The sequence below is a fragment of the Lupinus angustifolius genome, chromosome LG06 (genome assembly GCF_001865875.1).
Source record: "Lupinus angustifolius cultivar Tanjil chromosome LG06, LupAngTanjil_v1.0, whole genome shotgun sequence".
Taxonomy (NCBI): Eukaryota; Viridiplantae; Streptophyta; class Magnoliopsida; order Fabales; family Fabaceae; genus Lupinus; species Lupinus angustifolius.
In genome coordinates, this window is record NC_032014.1 from 8842792 (window position 1) to 8858961 (window position 16170).

General features: G+C 32.3%; 3 protein-coding genes and 1 non-coding gene across 5 annotated transcripts; all 4 read right to left on the reverse strand.

Moving 5' to 3' along the window:
- On the reverse strand, positions 1551-4603 carry LOC109349604 (probable serine/threonine-protein kinase PBL19). 2 transcript variants are annotated; one of them, XM_019590480.1, is made up of 5 exons: positions 4171-4603; positions 3911-4062; positions 3028-3288; positions 2524-2646; positions 1551-2253 (listed from the first exon to the last, which is right to left on the reverse strand). In XM_019590480.1, exons 1-5 carry the CDS (start codon positions 4247-4249, stop codon positions 1831-1833), a joined length of 1038 nt encoding a protein of 345 aa, XP_019446025.1. In that variant the 5' UTR covers positions 4250-4603; the 3' UTR covers positions 1551-1830. The 2 variants fall into 2 exon arrangements, with proteins under 2 accessions (XP_019446025.1, XP_019446024.1); XM_019590479.1 differs by having other exon boundaries at positions 3911-4603.
- On the reverse strand, positions 6730-12424 carry LOC109349605 (novel plant SNARE 11). The gene is made up of 10 exons (XM_019590482.1): positions 12167-12424; positions 11981-12073; positions 10907-11000; positions 10719-10756; positions 10441-10529; positions 9618-9697; positions 8509-8565; positions 8316-8408; positions 8151-8225; positions 6730-7242 (listed from the first exon to the last, which is right to left on the reverse strand). The coding sequence occupies exons 1-10, from the start codon at positions 12241-12243 to the stop codon at positions 7147-7149; spliced, it is 792 nt and encodes a 263-aa protein (XP_019446027.1). The 5' UTR covers positions 12244-12424; the 3' UTR covers positions 6730-7146.
- Positions 14488-15550, reverse strand: LOC109349606 (FAS1 domain-containing protein SELMODRAFT_448915-like). Its single transcript, XM_019590483.1, has one exon. It carries the CDS (start codon positions 15480-15482, stop codon positions 14763-14765), a length of 720 nt encoding a protein of 239 aa, XP_019446028.1. The 5' UTR covers positions 15483-15550; the 3' UTR covers positions 14488-14762.
- Positions 16083-16155, reverse strand: TRNAE-CUC. Its single transcript has one exon. It is a non-coding gene; the product is annotated as a tRNA-Glu (tRNA).

A 16170-nucleotide genomic window follows, 5' to 3' on the forward strand; every position in this document is an offset into this window, starting at 1 on the left:
TTAAAGTCTTCAAACCAAATGAGAGTGATTAGTACTTCTTGAATATTATCACGAGAACTTCTGAAACTGTGTTAAGAATGTGTAATTTTTCACATGTGACTTAATTGAACAAATTAAAAGTTTAAACACTTTTGTAGTTGGGTTATGAAGGTGTAGTGTTTGTGGTTTGAGGAGGTAGAGTTTGTGGGAAAATGAGGGTGGAATAAGGGAGAAGGGGGAATGGGATAAGAAAAAGTAGAATATGAAGGTTGAATTGGGTAAGGGATAATGATGAGAAGAAAGATGGAATTATAGGGATCATGATATTTTGGATTTTTGTGTAAAATGGGGTGTGTTCAATTATTTTGGACATGAAAGCTGATATAAAGTTTTTTCTGAAATTTTGGAGATGAAATGGAATGAAAAATGGTTTGGTGCATTAAGAGGATTTGAACCAATTCATATTCTACAACTTAACTAAGTGAATGAGCTAACTCGAGTGATGAGATAAAGTGACAATTAAACTAAATATTTATTAATATAATTTTAAATAAATTAAAAATAACTTATTTGCATAAGCCATTATAATTATAATATAATTTTTTATTAAAATACATTAATAAAAAAACTTATAAGAATGTCATAAATTATTTTGATAAATTGATGTACACAAAAAGTTGCTTAATGGATATAAGAAGAATATTTGTAATGCATGATATTTTGGTGCTACCAAGGGTATTCTTTCACCTTCTTAGGTAAAAAACTAATATTTTTCAGGTATGTGATTGTCACTTCCAATAAATATCGCTCTCAAGAATCGAATATTTGACTTGTTAGTCATCCTAGAGATACAGTAAGTCCTTACACTACTAGACGAATATTCTGTTGGTTTATAATACTTGCTTTAAGTGGAAAGTTATTGAGTTACACAAAGTAAAAAAAAAACAATATAGTATGTAAATAATAATATTTTTTTTGACATAGGTAAATAGTAATATGACACACAAAGTTGCTCCAGTAGAGTTACATGGTTGTGGATAATAATATCAAGTGAGTAAATGGCAGAGTCAATAAGTGATTGCTTATTTAAGCAGGACAGATAAACAAGGTTGGTCCAAGTGCTGTGTTAATGTTACCACTATATTTGGCATGGAACTATGGATGTCTATAATATGATGCTGCCATGTGTAATGATGTATGCATTATGTTACACCAGACTTGATTACTTGTCAATTGAATAAATTTCAACACCAAATTGCTTAACACATAGGATAAACAAAAGAAACATGTCTCGTCTTATATAATGTTCTACCTTAATAAAAATATATCATATCAATTAAAAAAATTCAAAAATTCATTATTATTACTATTTTTACTTTATCATTAATGTTATTTTTGTATTATTATCATTGGACAAACACAGAGAAATCAAGCCAATATATCTCATCACAATTACATTATACGTCTTTAAAATATTTTAACTTCCATCTCCAATATATGTGAAAAAATGAGAAAGATTCTAATGAATCAATTCCAAGTAACATTCACAAATAATAATATACACCCATCTCTTCATGACTAAGCTGTAATACTCATGAATTTTCTAAAACTTTAGACACTGACAGACAGTGCACTAAATTTAAGCTCTAAATAAAAAGCCAATGGTTCATAAAATAGAGGACTTGATTTTGTTGAAATTAACCAGAAAGTTCAAACTGGTTAATTGTAGAAATGGAATTCCCCAAAACTGACTTAGCATAGATGATGATCTATGCAACTTATGATCAACTGATAAATTTCCTAATCCTTAGTCTTCCAAACAAAACTCACTATGTTCTTTAGTTACCAATTCTATTTACCTTGTCGAACCACTTTAGACCGAGAAGATTCAGCAGGATTCTGAGAATTGCTTGATGTGTCTGAATATTGCAATGCTTGCTTCAAAGTTTCAACTATCTGACTCATGGATGGTCTATCTTCAGGAGTCTTCTTTAAGCAGCTATCAGCCAACTTGGCTATTTTGCGAGCTGCGCCATGAGAATATTGGTTCCTGAGGCGCGGGTCAATTATCATGCTGAATCTGCTACTGTCAGCAGGATACTGTTTAACCCAATCTAGTAGCTTTTGTTCCGCTGTTGGCCGGTTTCTTTCCAATGACCGCCTTCCTGTGAGGATCTCATAGAGTACAACACCAAAACTATACATGTCACTCTGAACTTTGAGATGACCTGTTTCAATATACTCTGGTGCAGCATATCCTTGTGTTCCAACTACCTGATAACAAAAGACAACACCGGATTCATCTGTATAACTATATAAGCATAAACTGCAAACTTTTTAGTGTAGGTAAACAGACTGAAAGCAATGTTGATTATCACAGCATAAGAATTTGGCCATGTATGAAATAGTTTTGTGGCTAAATCACAAAAGTGGATTTATGAATGGTGCATAGTGGTGGGTACGTACCCAAAATGCTCTATACTGAAGCATTTATGAAATTGACAGAAATTAACACTTGAGAATGCATATCCACCATAGACTTACCGCAGTAGATACATGAGTCTGATCGCCTTGTGGACCTTCCCTAGCAAGACCAAAATCTGAGAGCTTTGGGTGGAAATCCATGTCCAGTAGAACATTTGATGATTTAAAATCTCGGTAGATCACCTTCCAAGCATAAGGGTAAAAAGATTATCATTGGTATTGAAATATACAATTTGCAATAACAAACTTAGTAATGCTATATCATCATTGTAAGCCTATATTCTCATACACAAGAAAAGTTTGAATACCTAGCATGTAAGTTTAATTAGTTCTAGTATGAAAGAAACAAAATGCCGTAGAAAGCCAAATCATTTTTCGAGTACAATCTGTATGATTTTAAAGAATGATATAATTCGAAGAGAATGGCACTACAGAGACGCATATGAATATTATTATGAAGTTGAAATTGGAAAATATTTAATAAAAAATGACATGCAGTTAAGCAAAATTATATGACAGGCGGCAACAAATTTTAACTCGGAGACAGTATGAGCTATGAGGTACCTGAATCTCCAGGCCCTCGTGTAGATAAGCTAATCCTTGAGCAGCACCAAGCATGATCTCCAATCTTGTTTTCCAAGGCAGTGGGAGAAAACCTTTATTGAAAAGGTGATCTTCCAAGCTCCCGTTGGGTATGAACTCATACACCAACAACCGTTGGATTCCTCTTTCTCCATCAACGGAGCAGTATCCCAAAAGCTTAACCAAATTTGGGTGATCAACAATGCTGAGAAATTGTACTTCTGCAAGCCACTCTTTATGACCCTTTACAAGAAAAGAAAACAATCATAAGAATGCAGATATATTTGTAAAGTGATTAAAATGCCAAGGATTCCATGGTGCAAACAAATTTCATAAGTACAGAAGTTCCATCATTGGATTTTTCTGTATGCAAACCCTGCTTATCAATACTACAATGTAGATGTTCTTTTACTAGACCAACAAAATTAGATTCTGTCAATGACATCATGACACAACAATGGGAGACCAAGAAATACTAAAGCTCTCATTCTAGACCAATTAAAACAAATGCAGCATGTGAACACTGTAACATGTTGACAAGAGTCAATAGTAGCACCTTCAATTATAAAAAAGGGAGGAAAAAATCACAGGAGCAAGTAATAATTAGTAAACCATGCACAAAATAAAACTACCGAAGAATGTTATTGGGTGTTTTAAAGAACTTATTTAGTTTGTTTGAGCTTATGAGAATAACTTTTTTTCAATAAGCTTATGAAAATAGCTTGTGGCCTTCCTATAAGCTTGTGTTGGCTTATTTCAATGAATTTATCAGATAATTTTATGAAAATAAGCTGATTTTAACTTGCTTTGAAAGAAGAAGAAAAAAAGTAACTTAATGAAAAGCGCTTAATTCAGCTGAATATACCTGAAAGCCACGGGTGTTAAGCCTTTTGATAGCAACTACAATTGGATCACCTTGTCCATTAAGAGGCCTAATAGAACCTTTATATACACTCCCAAAACCTCCTTCTCCAATCTTCAGCATCCTATTGAACCCATTTGTAGCATCTCTTAGCTCTTGCAAAGTAAAAATTCTAAAGTTGTGCTCTTTCTCTTTATACAAATCCTTCACACTTTTCGGTGATGATGATATTGAACCGGTTGAGTTTGTAGCACGGTCCAAACCTGGGTTTTTCTTCTTGTTCCCTTGGTTTTGCAACTCAGGGGCTGATTTGGATTTGTCTTTGAAGAAGAAACACTTCATTCTCTAATCATCAAGTAGCCAAATTTAGCTGAAGAGAAAAAAGAGAAATAAGAGAGTCCAAAAAAGAGAAAGGTTGAAACTTGAGTCCAAAAAAATAAGCTTTAGGAGAATCAATGAAAACCCAAATGAGAAAAATGCGAGGTTGTAGTGAATTATGTGTAGAAAGGTGAAGATGGTGATGATATATAAAAGGGGTTGAAGAAAGATGAAAAAAATGAAGAGAAAAGCTGGGAAGTAACCTTTTTTGCGTGAAGTGGAAGGGATTGAACATAAGCGGAGTGTGAACAAGGAAGAAGAAGTTTGGAAGAAAATCACATCATGAAGATAAGAGAGAGATGGAAATCAAAGTAGACATTAAAAAAACAGGTGTGAAAGGATAGAAATGAGACCATATTTTCCAAACAGGGAGACCAAAAAGACCTTTCAAACCTGGAAAATGTTGAAGAGGCTCTGTTGTTAGAACTTTAAATAAAATATGAAGATTTGTTTCCATGAATTTGGATAATTTGTATATGTATAAATGTTTTTTTACAGATGTAAATTATCATTAACATTCAAATAAAAGATAATATAAATCAAAGATAGATAATATACTGTGTAAAAAAATTAATATCAATGATGTGTAGATTCTAAACTTGTTGAATTATTTGGGAACTTTTAAGTTGATTTCTGAATAAAAAATTGAAATTGAACTTCCGAATTTTTTAGTTATTTATAAGTGGATTGTACAGCTTACTATTTATGTACAGATGAATGTTAATTTGTGTATAGGTGCATGGTAAATGAAACAAATGTGAAAACATTTCAGTGGAAGAAGTAAAAAATAAGTGATTTTTATTTTTTGGATTCACTAGAACCCTCATTGACAAGATTCACATCTTCATTAATAATGTGTGAAATAAAAGTAAAGACCGTTTTCCTCATAGGTCAAAGGTCAACCATTTAAGAAATTATCCCATTAATTTTCTCAACCAAATTTGAATAGAAAAAAATATGCATGGGTTGACAATAAAAAAATTTTATATTATTATTTTATTATTTATTTTCAATTTATCATTGATGACTCTTAAATAAAATAAAAGTAATACAAATGAAATCACAAATTATAAATCATTAAACAACGAGTATATATATATTACACTCATATTAATAACAATGAGTATACATGAGAAAAATGTATGTATTAATAGTATAAAAAATTACATTATCATTGTATTTTTTAGCATTTATTTTCAATTATCATTAACTCTTACCTTAAGAATGTACTTTAAAACATTAATAATTCAAAGACATTATTATTTTAACCTTTCTATTATAGTTTTGATTAAATTTCTAAATAATATAATATATGATAATTTTAGTATTTGATGGATACCAAAGGCTGGGAGACTAACCCTTGAATCAGTTGAATGTGAAGAATTGGTTGGGGATAATAATATAAAATGGCTATTATGTGAAATTAAAACTTACATACATGATTCGTTAATCATGTTGTGGGTAGTTGATTTCTATCGTGTTCATGTAAAAATGATTTGCTGGGAGAAAAAGATTCATTTTAACGTTCTTTCCAAAAAATTATCAACTTAAAGGGATCCTCTCAATCCACATGGAAAAAAGTAGAATGTCTACATCGTGAAATGGGTTTTGAATTCATGATGAATAATTAACATAATTAATGTGCATAAGTAAGGACATGCGTCATAGCAGATAACTTTATATGATTAGTTTCTAGGAGTACTAAAATCATTTGGGAAAACATTCTTCTGTTGGAATATAATATTAGGCAATAGGCAATGACAAATCTCAACCGATCATAAAGCATTTGGGTTGTAAGCCGCAAAGTTTAGTTTTAATTATGATCAACATTTCCTTAGTGGCTTCTATTCATTGAGGGTTATGCAAAATAATTTATTAGTAGTATGCTATTGTTAATAAAAAAACCTATCAAGTTTAAAGAAAATATATTAAAAATTATATTAGTTGCTAACATTCCTCACCAAAAGTAATGCATATAGCAATCCACTTCACAAAAAACCAACCCTATCAACATAAGATTTTAGTGGCACTAACAACAAATATCAACATGCAAGCTTTCACCCAACTCGTAGATTAAAGTCTTAGCTTATTATTACAATATGAAATTCTCTCAAATTGATGGTTCAAGTAACACATTCCAGTGGCAATTTGCACCAGTGATCAAACACGTTCTAGAGAAGATCACCAACATCAAAGAAGAATTACAATAGAATTTACTTATCATGCGTCAATAATCATCAATGGAAGGGGATCTAAGAGTTCACATCCTAGTCACCAATTCTAGGGAAATCAAATGGTTTGAATTAATGAGTAGATTTAAACCATTAGATTTTCCTAGAATTGATAGCTAGGATAAAGAATAAGTTTAAAAAATTTACTCTTGGAGTAAGTAGACCCGCCCATCATTCTATAGGAATCAGTACAGAATGTTGACGTACCAAGCATACTAATAACAAATAAGTTATGCAAAGGTTCCCATTACAATGAATAAAAAATGGGAATGTATGTATATATTACAACATACAAGATTGACATCAACACAATCAGCAAACAATCTCGAGGGTCATTTGTTTGTATATCCCTGTGATTCGATAGATGACAGCTATATAGTAAAAAGTGTTCAGTTCAAAGGTAACATGTCCTACATTTTTTCAGGTCAACCAACCTCTACAACATTCATGTGATAAATTAACAAACTCAATTATTGGCAACACTGTTTTCTAGCAACAGCTGCAGCCAATGTCGTCGCCATCAAAACCTAAAGAGCATGCAAATCAATTTGATTAGCTCATCACAATGTTAACTGTAATCCTTAAAATGTATCTCCAAAGCATCTGTCATGAGCTCATAACAATGTTCAGTTAATACTTTAACTGGTGCGAAAGCAGTCTTCGGTTCATGACCGGAGGACCTAATCCTGGAATGTCCCGAATGTCCTTGTTGTTTGGGTGCACAAGCTGAAAATTTAGAAGACAGACTAGCATAGTAAGACATATCCAGGACTTTTGGAATCTAGTTATACTCGGTTAAATGAAACCAAGGTAAAATGTAACAAAAAAACCCAAAGTGATGTGTAGTAAAAGGAAAATGGCATTATGCTTAGGTTTAAATACAATTTTAGTCTCTATAGTTTTTCAATATTTCAGTTTTGATCCTTATGATTTAAAAGGCTGGTTATGAGTACTTATACTCAAAATCTATAGGAATTGATCCCTATTTTGTTTTGATCCGAAGTAGGGACCAATTCCTATGGATCTTGAAAGGACAAAACTAAACTTCTAAACTATAGGGACCAAAACCGAATTAATAAGAAACCATGGGGAGTAAGATTTGATTTAAACCTTACATTTATAATTACCACATTTGTATTAAGATTATCTTCCATTTTGGTATTTTCCTTCAACATTTGTTAACAACAAAGAACAACCTCAACTCAAACAAATAGATTTTGAAATGTTTTTTCTTTGTTGTGTCTACAAAATATGATCATTAGCCTAGAAATTTCTTATGATAACTGTGACATGGTTTCATGCATCCATAACTGAAAAATAGACAAACCTTTGCTCGCAACATACATAAAATATGTAAACTAGAAGCTATAAATCTGTAGAAAGCCATTAAAATCTGTATTCAGTGAAGACTTGAACATGGAAGTTCGTTCTCATGGTTAATCCATAAATCAACATATTATGCTTCATAATTAATAAAAATGCACCCATGTATTGTCAAGCAATTTCTACGGTATGTAAATAAATTATGAGGCCCAATAAATTCATGTTAAAACTTAAAAGCGTGAAAATTATAGAAGACAGTAGTCCTGAATTGAACCGTGAGAATTGAGAAGTAAACTACTGTCTACTCTTACCTTAACAATAATGATAGCGATTACTCCAACGACGATAAGGAAAAGCAAACCCATAATACACTTGTCAGTAGCAACCTATTGCAAAAACTCAAGCAAGTTAGTTAATGAATGATTTATATAGAAACCATATTGCAATAAAATGAAGTGGATTTTGTAGAAATTGACCTGCCTCCCGATTTCCTTGACCAATTGAGAGGCTTTCTTCATAGAGAAATGGATAGAATCCAGCTCATTGACAATTCTGCTCATTTGTTCCGTCTAAACATAGAACAGACCACTGCCCTTAGTTCACATCTCAAATTCAACTTTTTTGTTGTTTGATCGAGAGGGGGTGCGGAACTATGCATAAAATTCATACCTGAGCCTTGAGAGCTGCTGAAGTCTCTGTACCAACATTTAGTGTGTCTTGAACAACCTATTAAATCAAACATCAACCATTGGCTTGAGCAAATTTTAAAAATCCAGAATCTTTAAATCAAATCTTTTTCACTTCTCGATCATGTTCATCCATACTTCCAGTGGAGAGGGGACTGTGAGTTCAATCGTGGCTTTAAGGTCAGTACACAAAAAGCATGTTTTCCCACATTAACCCAAGTAGGTGCCTTAATAACTACTTTGCTACACTTGATCAAAGAGTTGAATGCACTGTCATGTAAAACCTTTATGAATATAGCTATCTAAAGGGCAAAAGGAATACATTTCCTTTGAACATGAAAAAGATAGAAATATTTCTTCTCCACTCCCACACTTTTTAGGATTGTTGTGCTTCGGGGGCATAATATTAAATCAATACACTCAAAACAAGATAGAATACGTACATAAACTTGAATGAGGTAGAAAATGTTGTGAATAGATGGTTAAACTGTCATAAAGTATTTTTGGAAGCAAACTGATGAGTAGCTGCCAAATAAACAATATGAAAGAAACTAGACAACAACATGATAGAAAATAAGACATGATATTAATGAAGTCAATGACATATGGGCCAGGTTCATTGCCAATAATCAAATAGTGTTCCAAAAGTCATATATTTTCTTAATCGTTTATAGGCAGTTTTTGATCGGAGGGGGAAAGAATGCAGCTGCCAGGGTTTGAACCTAGATGATCATACATGAGCTGCCAACAGAGCTGACTCTTGACAGCATATATTTTCTTAATTAACTTCCAGCAATCATTGCAATGAAAGGAAAGCAAGCATGACATGCAGGCCTATGTTTTTCCCTCTTAGACAGAAAAAGGCTTTAGCAAGCTATAAAGAACAATGTTGTTTAGCAATAAATGCCAATTTGTCAGGCCTGTGTGGATGAATTTTATTGGACAAAATGTAGCATGTATCTCTTCGATTTTTCAACCCCCGTTATTTCTGCCATTCTCTCCTTTTCATTGGTGCAATAATCAATTTGTAATGGTTTGTGCAATATGTTGTACTCTATATATTAAAATTTTATATTAAAGAAATAAACCAACCTTCTTTCCCCTCTCAATAGCTTGATCAGTCTCATCCATCATGTGATTCCCTCTATCCATTAGCTGTTCATTTGTCATTGCTGTAAACATAAAATATTACATCATAAATGCTCCACATTAACCGAATAGAAAACAACTAGGATCCTGTTTGGTCATGCTGTGAAATCAAGAACACTTTGTTTTACTTATTTTAAACAAAAACTAGTTTTAACTTTTCAAGGTGGTTAGCCAAAACATAAGGGTTTTTAAGTGACAGGAGTAGAAAACATGTCATTGAAGAGCAGAAAGAGAACAGCACTTCTATCAGGAAGAAAAGCAAGGTTAAACAATTTATTTCTTTCTACTTCGACTTTCGACAAAGGAACTATTTTTAAAAAAAGTCTCTGAGAAAGAAAACGATCACAGACAAGCCAGACTCAAACTTAGACTGTGAAGCATGCATGTGATGTGCATATCAAAGCACACTAAGATAATCTCCAAATATAAAATATTGCAGAAGTATGATAGTTTTGCTTATCTCTCACCTTAACTGAAATGATTAAGAACTCTTTATCCTTTCACAGCTTTCACATATTTCTATCTACACTTCCCCCATTAATATTTTCTAGAATTAGTTGACAAGAAGCAGACGCCTTGTACAAGAATTGACAAGTGTGAATTGGTTGACAAGATATACACTAACCCTGTTCTGTCAAACTATAACTAATGTCAAACCTAGTAAAACAAATTGACTATGGACATTCATTTACTTATTAAAAACTTGTTAATGTGTTATGATACATAAATATTAGCATAAACCATATGAAGAAACCCAAATGCTTACATGAAGCTAGCAAGACATTTTCTTCTGTATAACCTTCATTGGGCCCTTCAAAGAGCTCAATTCGCTTATTATCAATATTAGTAGCATATCTGCAATGCAATAAAAACAAACGCACTTATTGGTTCATGCTATCTGTCAATATATACATCCTGTTCGTGTAAGAACAAAAGTGATGTTCAATGACATTTTACGGAAGCTGAAGGCATATAACACGAGCAAGGAAAAACTATGCCTTCCATGCAGTCTACGAGAGATCACTAATATGATAGTTCACTTACTTCTTTTTCAAAGCAACATATGAGTTTAGCTCTTTGATCTGCAGCAAAAATAGCAAATGCTTGTCACATGGTTGATTAATCATGCATAATTTATGAAGAACGATAAATAAAAAATATGAAAAGGTAGCCAAATCGAGGTGTCAATGATGGAAAGTATATCATGTAAGTATCCAGAGCTAATATCTCACCATTGACTGCTTTTTCTCAGTCAACATTTTGTTGGTTTCTCTATCAAAGTTGCCCTCCAAAGCTTTTACTTCTTTATCGAAGTCTTTTATAAGCCTTCAAAATAAATCCAACAATTTATACACTTCAGTCAGTACTAGTAGAGACAGTAATAACTCACTTCTTAAACTGTGGGAATTGATGAATGATGATCGTTAGTCATGACTAGGCGTGATTTTAAAAGTACAGAAAAAAGGTTCACTTAGAAAATAATTAAAATCACATTTCTTTCTATGCACAAGTTATTGAGTTAATCAAGCAAGGCTTGGATTCTGATCATTATTTTTTCTTATTTTTATATAGATCAAGAAATAGTGACACAGTTTAACACTTTAACTAGCATATTTTGCTTGAATTAATCATTTCCAAATTTCTGAGTAACTAAATATCAAATTCACATCTCTTCACTCTTCTATGCACATTGTGTCAGAGTTCACAGTGCACTATATCATGATTCATGACACAAAATGCCAAGAGTGGTATCATTTAAACAAATAATACAAGTGTCTACTCATGACGCCTAATAGTTTTATGTACAACCTACAAAGCACATACTTAGCTTAAGAAAATAAGAACTCGAAGGTGTTGTGAGAAGTTATCTAAACCAGTTGTTCAAATCACATTTTTAAAATGTAAGTGTGTCAACCATAAACAACATCCAAGCTTCTTATTACAAAGTATAACTAACTAAAGTTATTAACACTATATCATGATTCATGATACAAAATACAAAGTGCAGTATTATTTGAACAATTGATCTTGACAGATAGTTCTCATAATAATCCGCCTAGTAGTGCGACAAGTTATACAAATCAGTTATTATTTGAACTAATCCAAACAACTTCTAAAACATTGAGGCTTTGGATAATTGCGGACATTTGTGGTCGATCGGCCACAGTGGTGGTCGCCATACTGTTTCGACGACTTCCAAAAACTTAACTCAGATTTAAAACCTTGGTTGTGAGAATAAGTTGTTGAAATTCAAATCAAATTTGGAAATGCTATTAAAAAAGAAAGAAGTGAAGGAGTAGTAGTACCGTTTAGAGTCACGCATTTTGTCAGTAAGCTCTTCCAGCTGTCTGCTTTGTCTACTTGAATCCTTAATCTTATCCAACTTCTGAAATCCATTTCTGCATCAAACAATAAGAAATGATAAGTCATTAAAAACACTTCCACAAACAAGTTATAAGAAAGAAAGAAAAAGAGAGAATCAAGATTCAGACGATAAGACGCGGAAATTATCGGCGACGCGGCCATCGATTTCAGCGAGCTCCTCACTGATTGCTGATAAATGATCCATATTGCAATGCTTCAAAAGCAAACCACAAATCTCTTTTCAAAAAAATGAGATCTGAGGAAAGAAACGGTTATGGTGAAGAAAGAGTGGAGCTTGACTTGATGTGGATCCGAAGAATGAAGTAAGAGAAGGTGTTGACAATGTGTACAAAAAAACAATCACCTCTTTCCCTCCCTCCTCGTTGACAGACAATTACTCTTTTTATTATAAAATAAATATCTATTTCGGCCGTTTAATTTAAATATTAGGAAAAGTATATTTATTAATAACATTTATAAGTTTTATACCGCCTAACTTTATCTCATCATATTAATCATTATTAATTCTTCAATAATTAATATAGATAGTGTATATACACTCTGTAAATATTCATCTTATTTGATTTTATACTTGAGAGGAGCACATCTGCTGTCTCATAAAGTATGCATTTCATGTGTCACTACTTATAATTGGTTGAAAAAATATACTTAAATTAAAATATTTATAATTAATTATTTTTCTGACTAATTGCAAGCAGTGACATATGGACATATGAAGTGTACAACAGATGGACTTGGTACGTGTCCTATTGGCCCTACTTTTATTTTATATTTATTGGTTAATCAAGTTTATTTTCCCTTCCCTGTTTTGTTTTGTTTTTTATGTTGAGGTAAAAAAAATTGTAAATTTGTCCTCCTAACTTTAGCATTTGTAAGATATTCCTTCAGTTTTAGATTTGGGTTTAATATTGATGATATTCATCATGAATATGTCTCTCAACTTATATCTATATTAATAATTGAAGTCAACGTTAAATATGAGTTTTATGAAAGTATATGTGTTTAGGTCAAAGAAATAAGCAGGATTAAAGAAACCCAAAACCCTGTAAGGATAAGGATGTTGTTCATTTTTTTAACTCATGAGGGTTCGAATTCGAAGAAAGTAAAACCTAAAATCAACTTGTTATCATTCCTATTACAGATCCAACAATCTTATTTGGGTGAAGGTGAGACTCTTTGCAATATCATTTATATGGTGTTGCATCCAAAAGCTATAAATTGATTGAACATGAGTTTTCATTCACCATGACACGGACGTAAATGCTCTTGACCGATTATTACCTAGCTCAAGACCTATAGCCCTTATCACTATAACTCAAAATCTATATAATCATTGTTTAGGTTGGTTTACATCAATTTTGATTCACAATTTATCAACTTTAGTGATCCAACTTATACTATTGGGCTTTAATAATTATATCATAAACACTCTTAATAAAACACTTAGATTTATTAAATCAAGATCCTTTTTAGCAATAGAGATAGAAGTTATGTATCTCTTTATCTCTAGTCAATAAAATTTTAGTGAATAATATAAAAGTAATAGTTGTTATTTTTATAATTTTTAAGTGTTATTTTTTTTATTAGATAGGAACATAAATGAGGATAACTTATCCTCCTTATATAGTTTTAAGGGTAAATATACCATCTTACAATAAATAAAAATATATGAGTATTATTATTGCATTTCATTTTTTCTTTGTTTTAGGTATCAGTTTTCTCTCCACTTGTGGAGTGAGGATTCTTACTCTAGATATATTAAAGCACCAAACTCTATAGTCCTATCACCTATCTCCTTGGCCGATCATGGTTAGCTTTGGCCCACTGGTTAGTGAATGTCTGAATGATGATGGTTATTTTAATTTTTTTTGGCTAAATCCATGGCGATGATGAAGCATAACGTGCAAGCATACTTCTTGTCCTAAGACAAGGAATGGCTTAACAGCCACTATTTTACTATATAAAAATCTTTTCTTTTTTAATTTATAGTCATCCAATCCAACCCAATGTTTGAGAACTTATCTTGCAATCAGAAGTATATGCATAAATGTGAAGCTGGATAGGCCATGATTGTTGCTATGAAGAGTTTTTTCTACTTGCCAACATTCGGAAGAAATTAAACAGTTCCTTGACACATAAATGTTAATCCAACTACAAAGTTTAGTATGTGATATGTTTGAGTTTTTTAATAAAAAAAATACAGTGTGAATTGGGAAAAACTAAATCACATACCAGGAAGAGATGAGTTAAGTGAAAACAGATTCATAAACTTCATACCCATTTGATTTAATAGCATCTTGCTTTGTGTATTTACTTGTTTTTTTATTTCATTAATGTATTAGCCTTTATTGATCATAGCACTAAAATAAATACGAATCCCACCTTCTTTTCCTTTCTTTTTTCCATGGCTAACAATCCACAAAAAGAATTGCTCAAATCACAGAACCTAGTATATTTACTGCTTAAACATAAAAACCATTATAGTATAGTAACATTTTGAAAGGGGGAAAAGAAGGGGGGATCATTAAATACACCTATTATAATGAAATCAATACAAATGTTATATTCTTGCAACTTATGTCTCCTAACTTCTGATAGTTAAAATAAGTAAACCCCTCATGATCTTAGATCTAAATACTGTACCCTACTTTTCTTGTTAAAGGAATTCTTTTAGCACCCTTAAATTTTCTCAACCTGCATGGTCTAAAAATAGATCCCTATAAGAAGAAACAACATCAAGTTAGTGACCAAATTCAATGACCCAACATAAGAATGAGACCCTGATTTCTGTGTCCCAACATTTGCATAACTTGGACTAGAGGCCCCAAATGTAGGACTAAGATTGTCTCTAGTAGGAGATGGAATTGGAGGTGAGGCCATGCATGAAGGGAATGTGCTATTAGAACAGGTTGTTGTAGGAACACTAGAGTTATTATTTGATACACAATCTTCTGACAAGACCCCATCTATTCCATGGCATCTAATTGAAGATCCTGCTGTACATATATTCCTGCTAATGATTTTCACATTGTTGAGAACAAAATTCCTCCTACCATAGTTTGAGACTCTAAGCATGCAATTTGGTAATGAGCTAGGAATAATTGTCCCTGTTGGGAATTGTTCCAAAGTCTCAAAGATCAAAGGTGATGGGACTGAATGCCTTAGCAAGAAGCTAGAAATAAAACCTTCTTGTAACACCATGTTATTAGCTAGCATTCTATCATTTGGCATCAAGAAAGTCACATTCCCTTCAAGTCTTGTGTCAAGTGGAGACATATTGATGAGCATTACAAATGTGAAGTAATTTGCCTTTTGCATCTCCTTAGTAGCTGCAACAAGGTCTTGGTTAATTTCTGTTGGGGTAACTGAAGAAAAGAACATCAATAGGAGTAGGAATACAACAAAGAACATGTTGTTTGCCATGTCTGGTGATGTTTTCTGTGCAAGTTGTTTGATTTCTCTCCTCTTATGAATATGTTGGTTTTATCATGAAGAGGCCACATTCTATAGAGATCTATAATTGAATAAGGGAAGGGGTAAAAATTATGTGCACATGCAAACATGCTGCTTCACCAACTAAGCTTCACACACCTTGTGCATGGTCAGAGGATATGATTAGTAGGAGTATAATAATTTTCAGTTAAGGTGGCACGAAATTTTGGATAATTTAAGTATCCTTAGGTTATTATGGGGTGGTAGTGACAGGACTTAGGTTCCATCTCATTTAGTTATAGCAAAAGACAAAACTTGCCAAACAATTTGCCTATAGTCTAAAAAGCCATATTTTTAGTAATGGAATGGAGAATAGAATCAAGGGGGAAAAGTATATCAACTTTTACTCTAGAGTTAGTTACCTTTAAGACTTTAAGTAGTATTGCTATCTTAACAAAATAAAATTTGATGTATTTTTCCAACATTATATAATTAAAAATATCACTTTTAGCCCAATTCTTTCATTTTTGTATATAATAATGACATCATGCATGTCAATACTAGCCAAGAAAAAGCAATAAATTAAAAAGTTTCCGTTGCCGGGACTTGAACCCGGGTCTTTCGGGTGAGAGCCGAATATCCTGACCAACTAGACTACAACGGATTTGTGCAAATGCAC

Excerpts from the sequence above, each read along its gene's own strand:
- LOC109349605 (XM_019590482.1), bottom strand. The coding sequence starts at position 12,243 with ATGGATCATTTATCAGCAATCAGTGAGGAGCTCGCTGAAATCGATGGC. Across the intron at positions 10,757-10,906 it reads CTGAGAAAAAGCAGTCAATG|ATCAAAGAGCTAAACTCATA; the intron begins GTGAGATATTAG and ends TTTTTGCTGCAG. Across the intron at positions 10,530-10,718 it reads TATGTTGCTTTGAAAAAGAA|ATATGCTACTAATATTGATA; the intron begins GTAAGTGAACTA and ends ATTGCATTGCAG.
- LOC109349606 (XM_019590483.1), bottom strand. The coding sequence starts at position 15,482 with ATGGCAAACAACATGTTCTTTGTTGTATTCCTACTCCTATTGATGTTC.
- LOC109349604 (XM_019590479.1), bottom strand. The coding sequence starts at position 4,249 with ATGAAGTGTTTCTTCTTCAAAGACAAATCCAAATCAGCCCCTGAGTTG. Across the intron at positions 3,289-3,910 it reads TTAACACCCGTGGCTTTCAG|GGTCATAAAGAGTGGCTTGC; the intron begins GTATATTCAGCT and ends TTTCTTGTAAAG. Across the intron at positions 2,647-3,027 it reads ACGAGGGCCTGGAGATTCAG|GTGATCTACCGAGATTTTAA; the intron begins GTACCTCATAGC and ends TATGCTTGGAAG.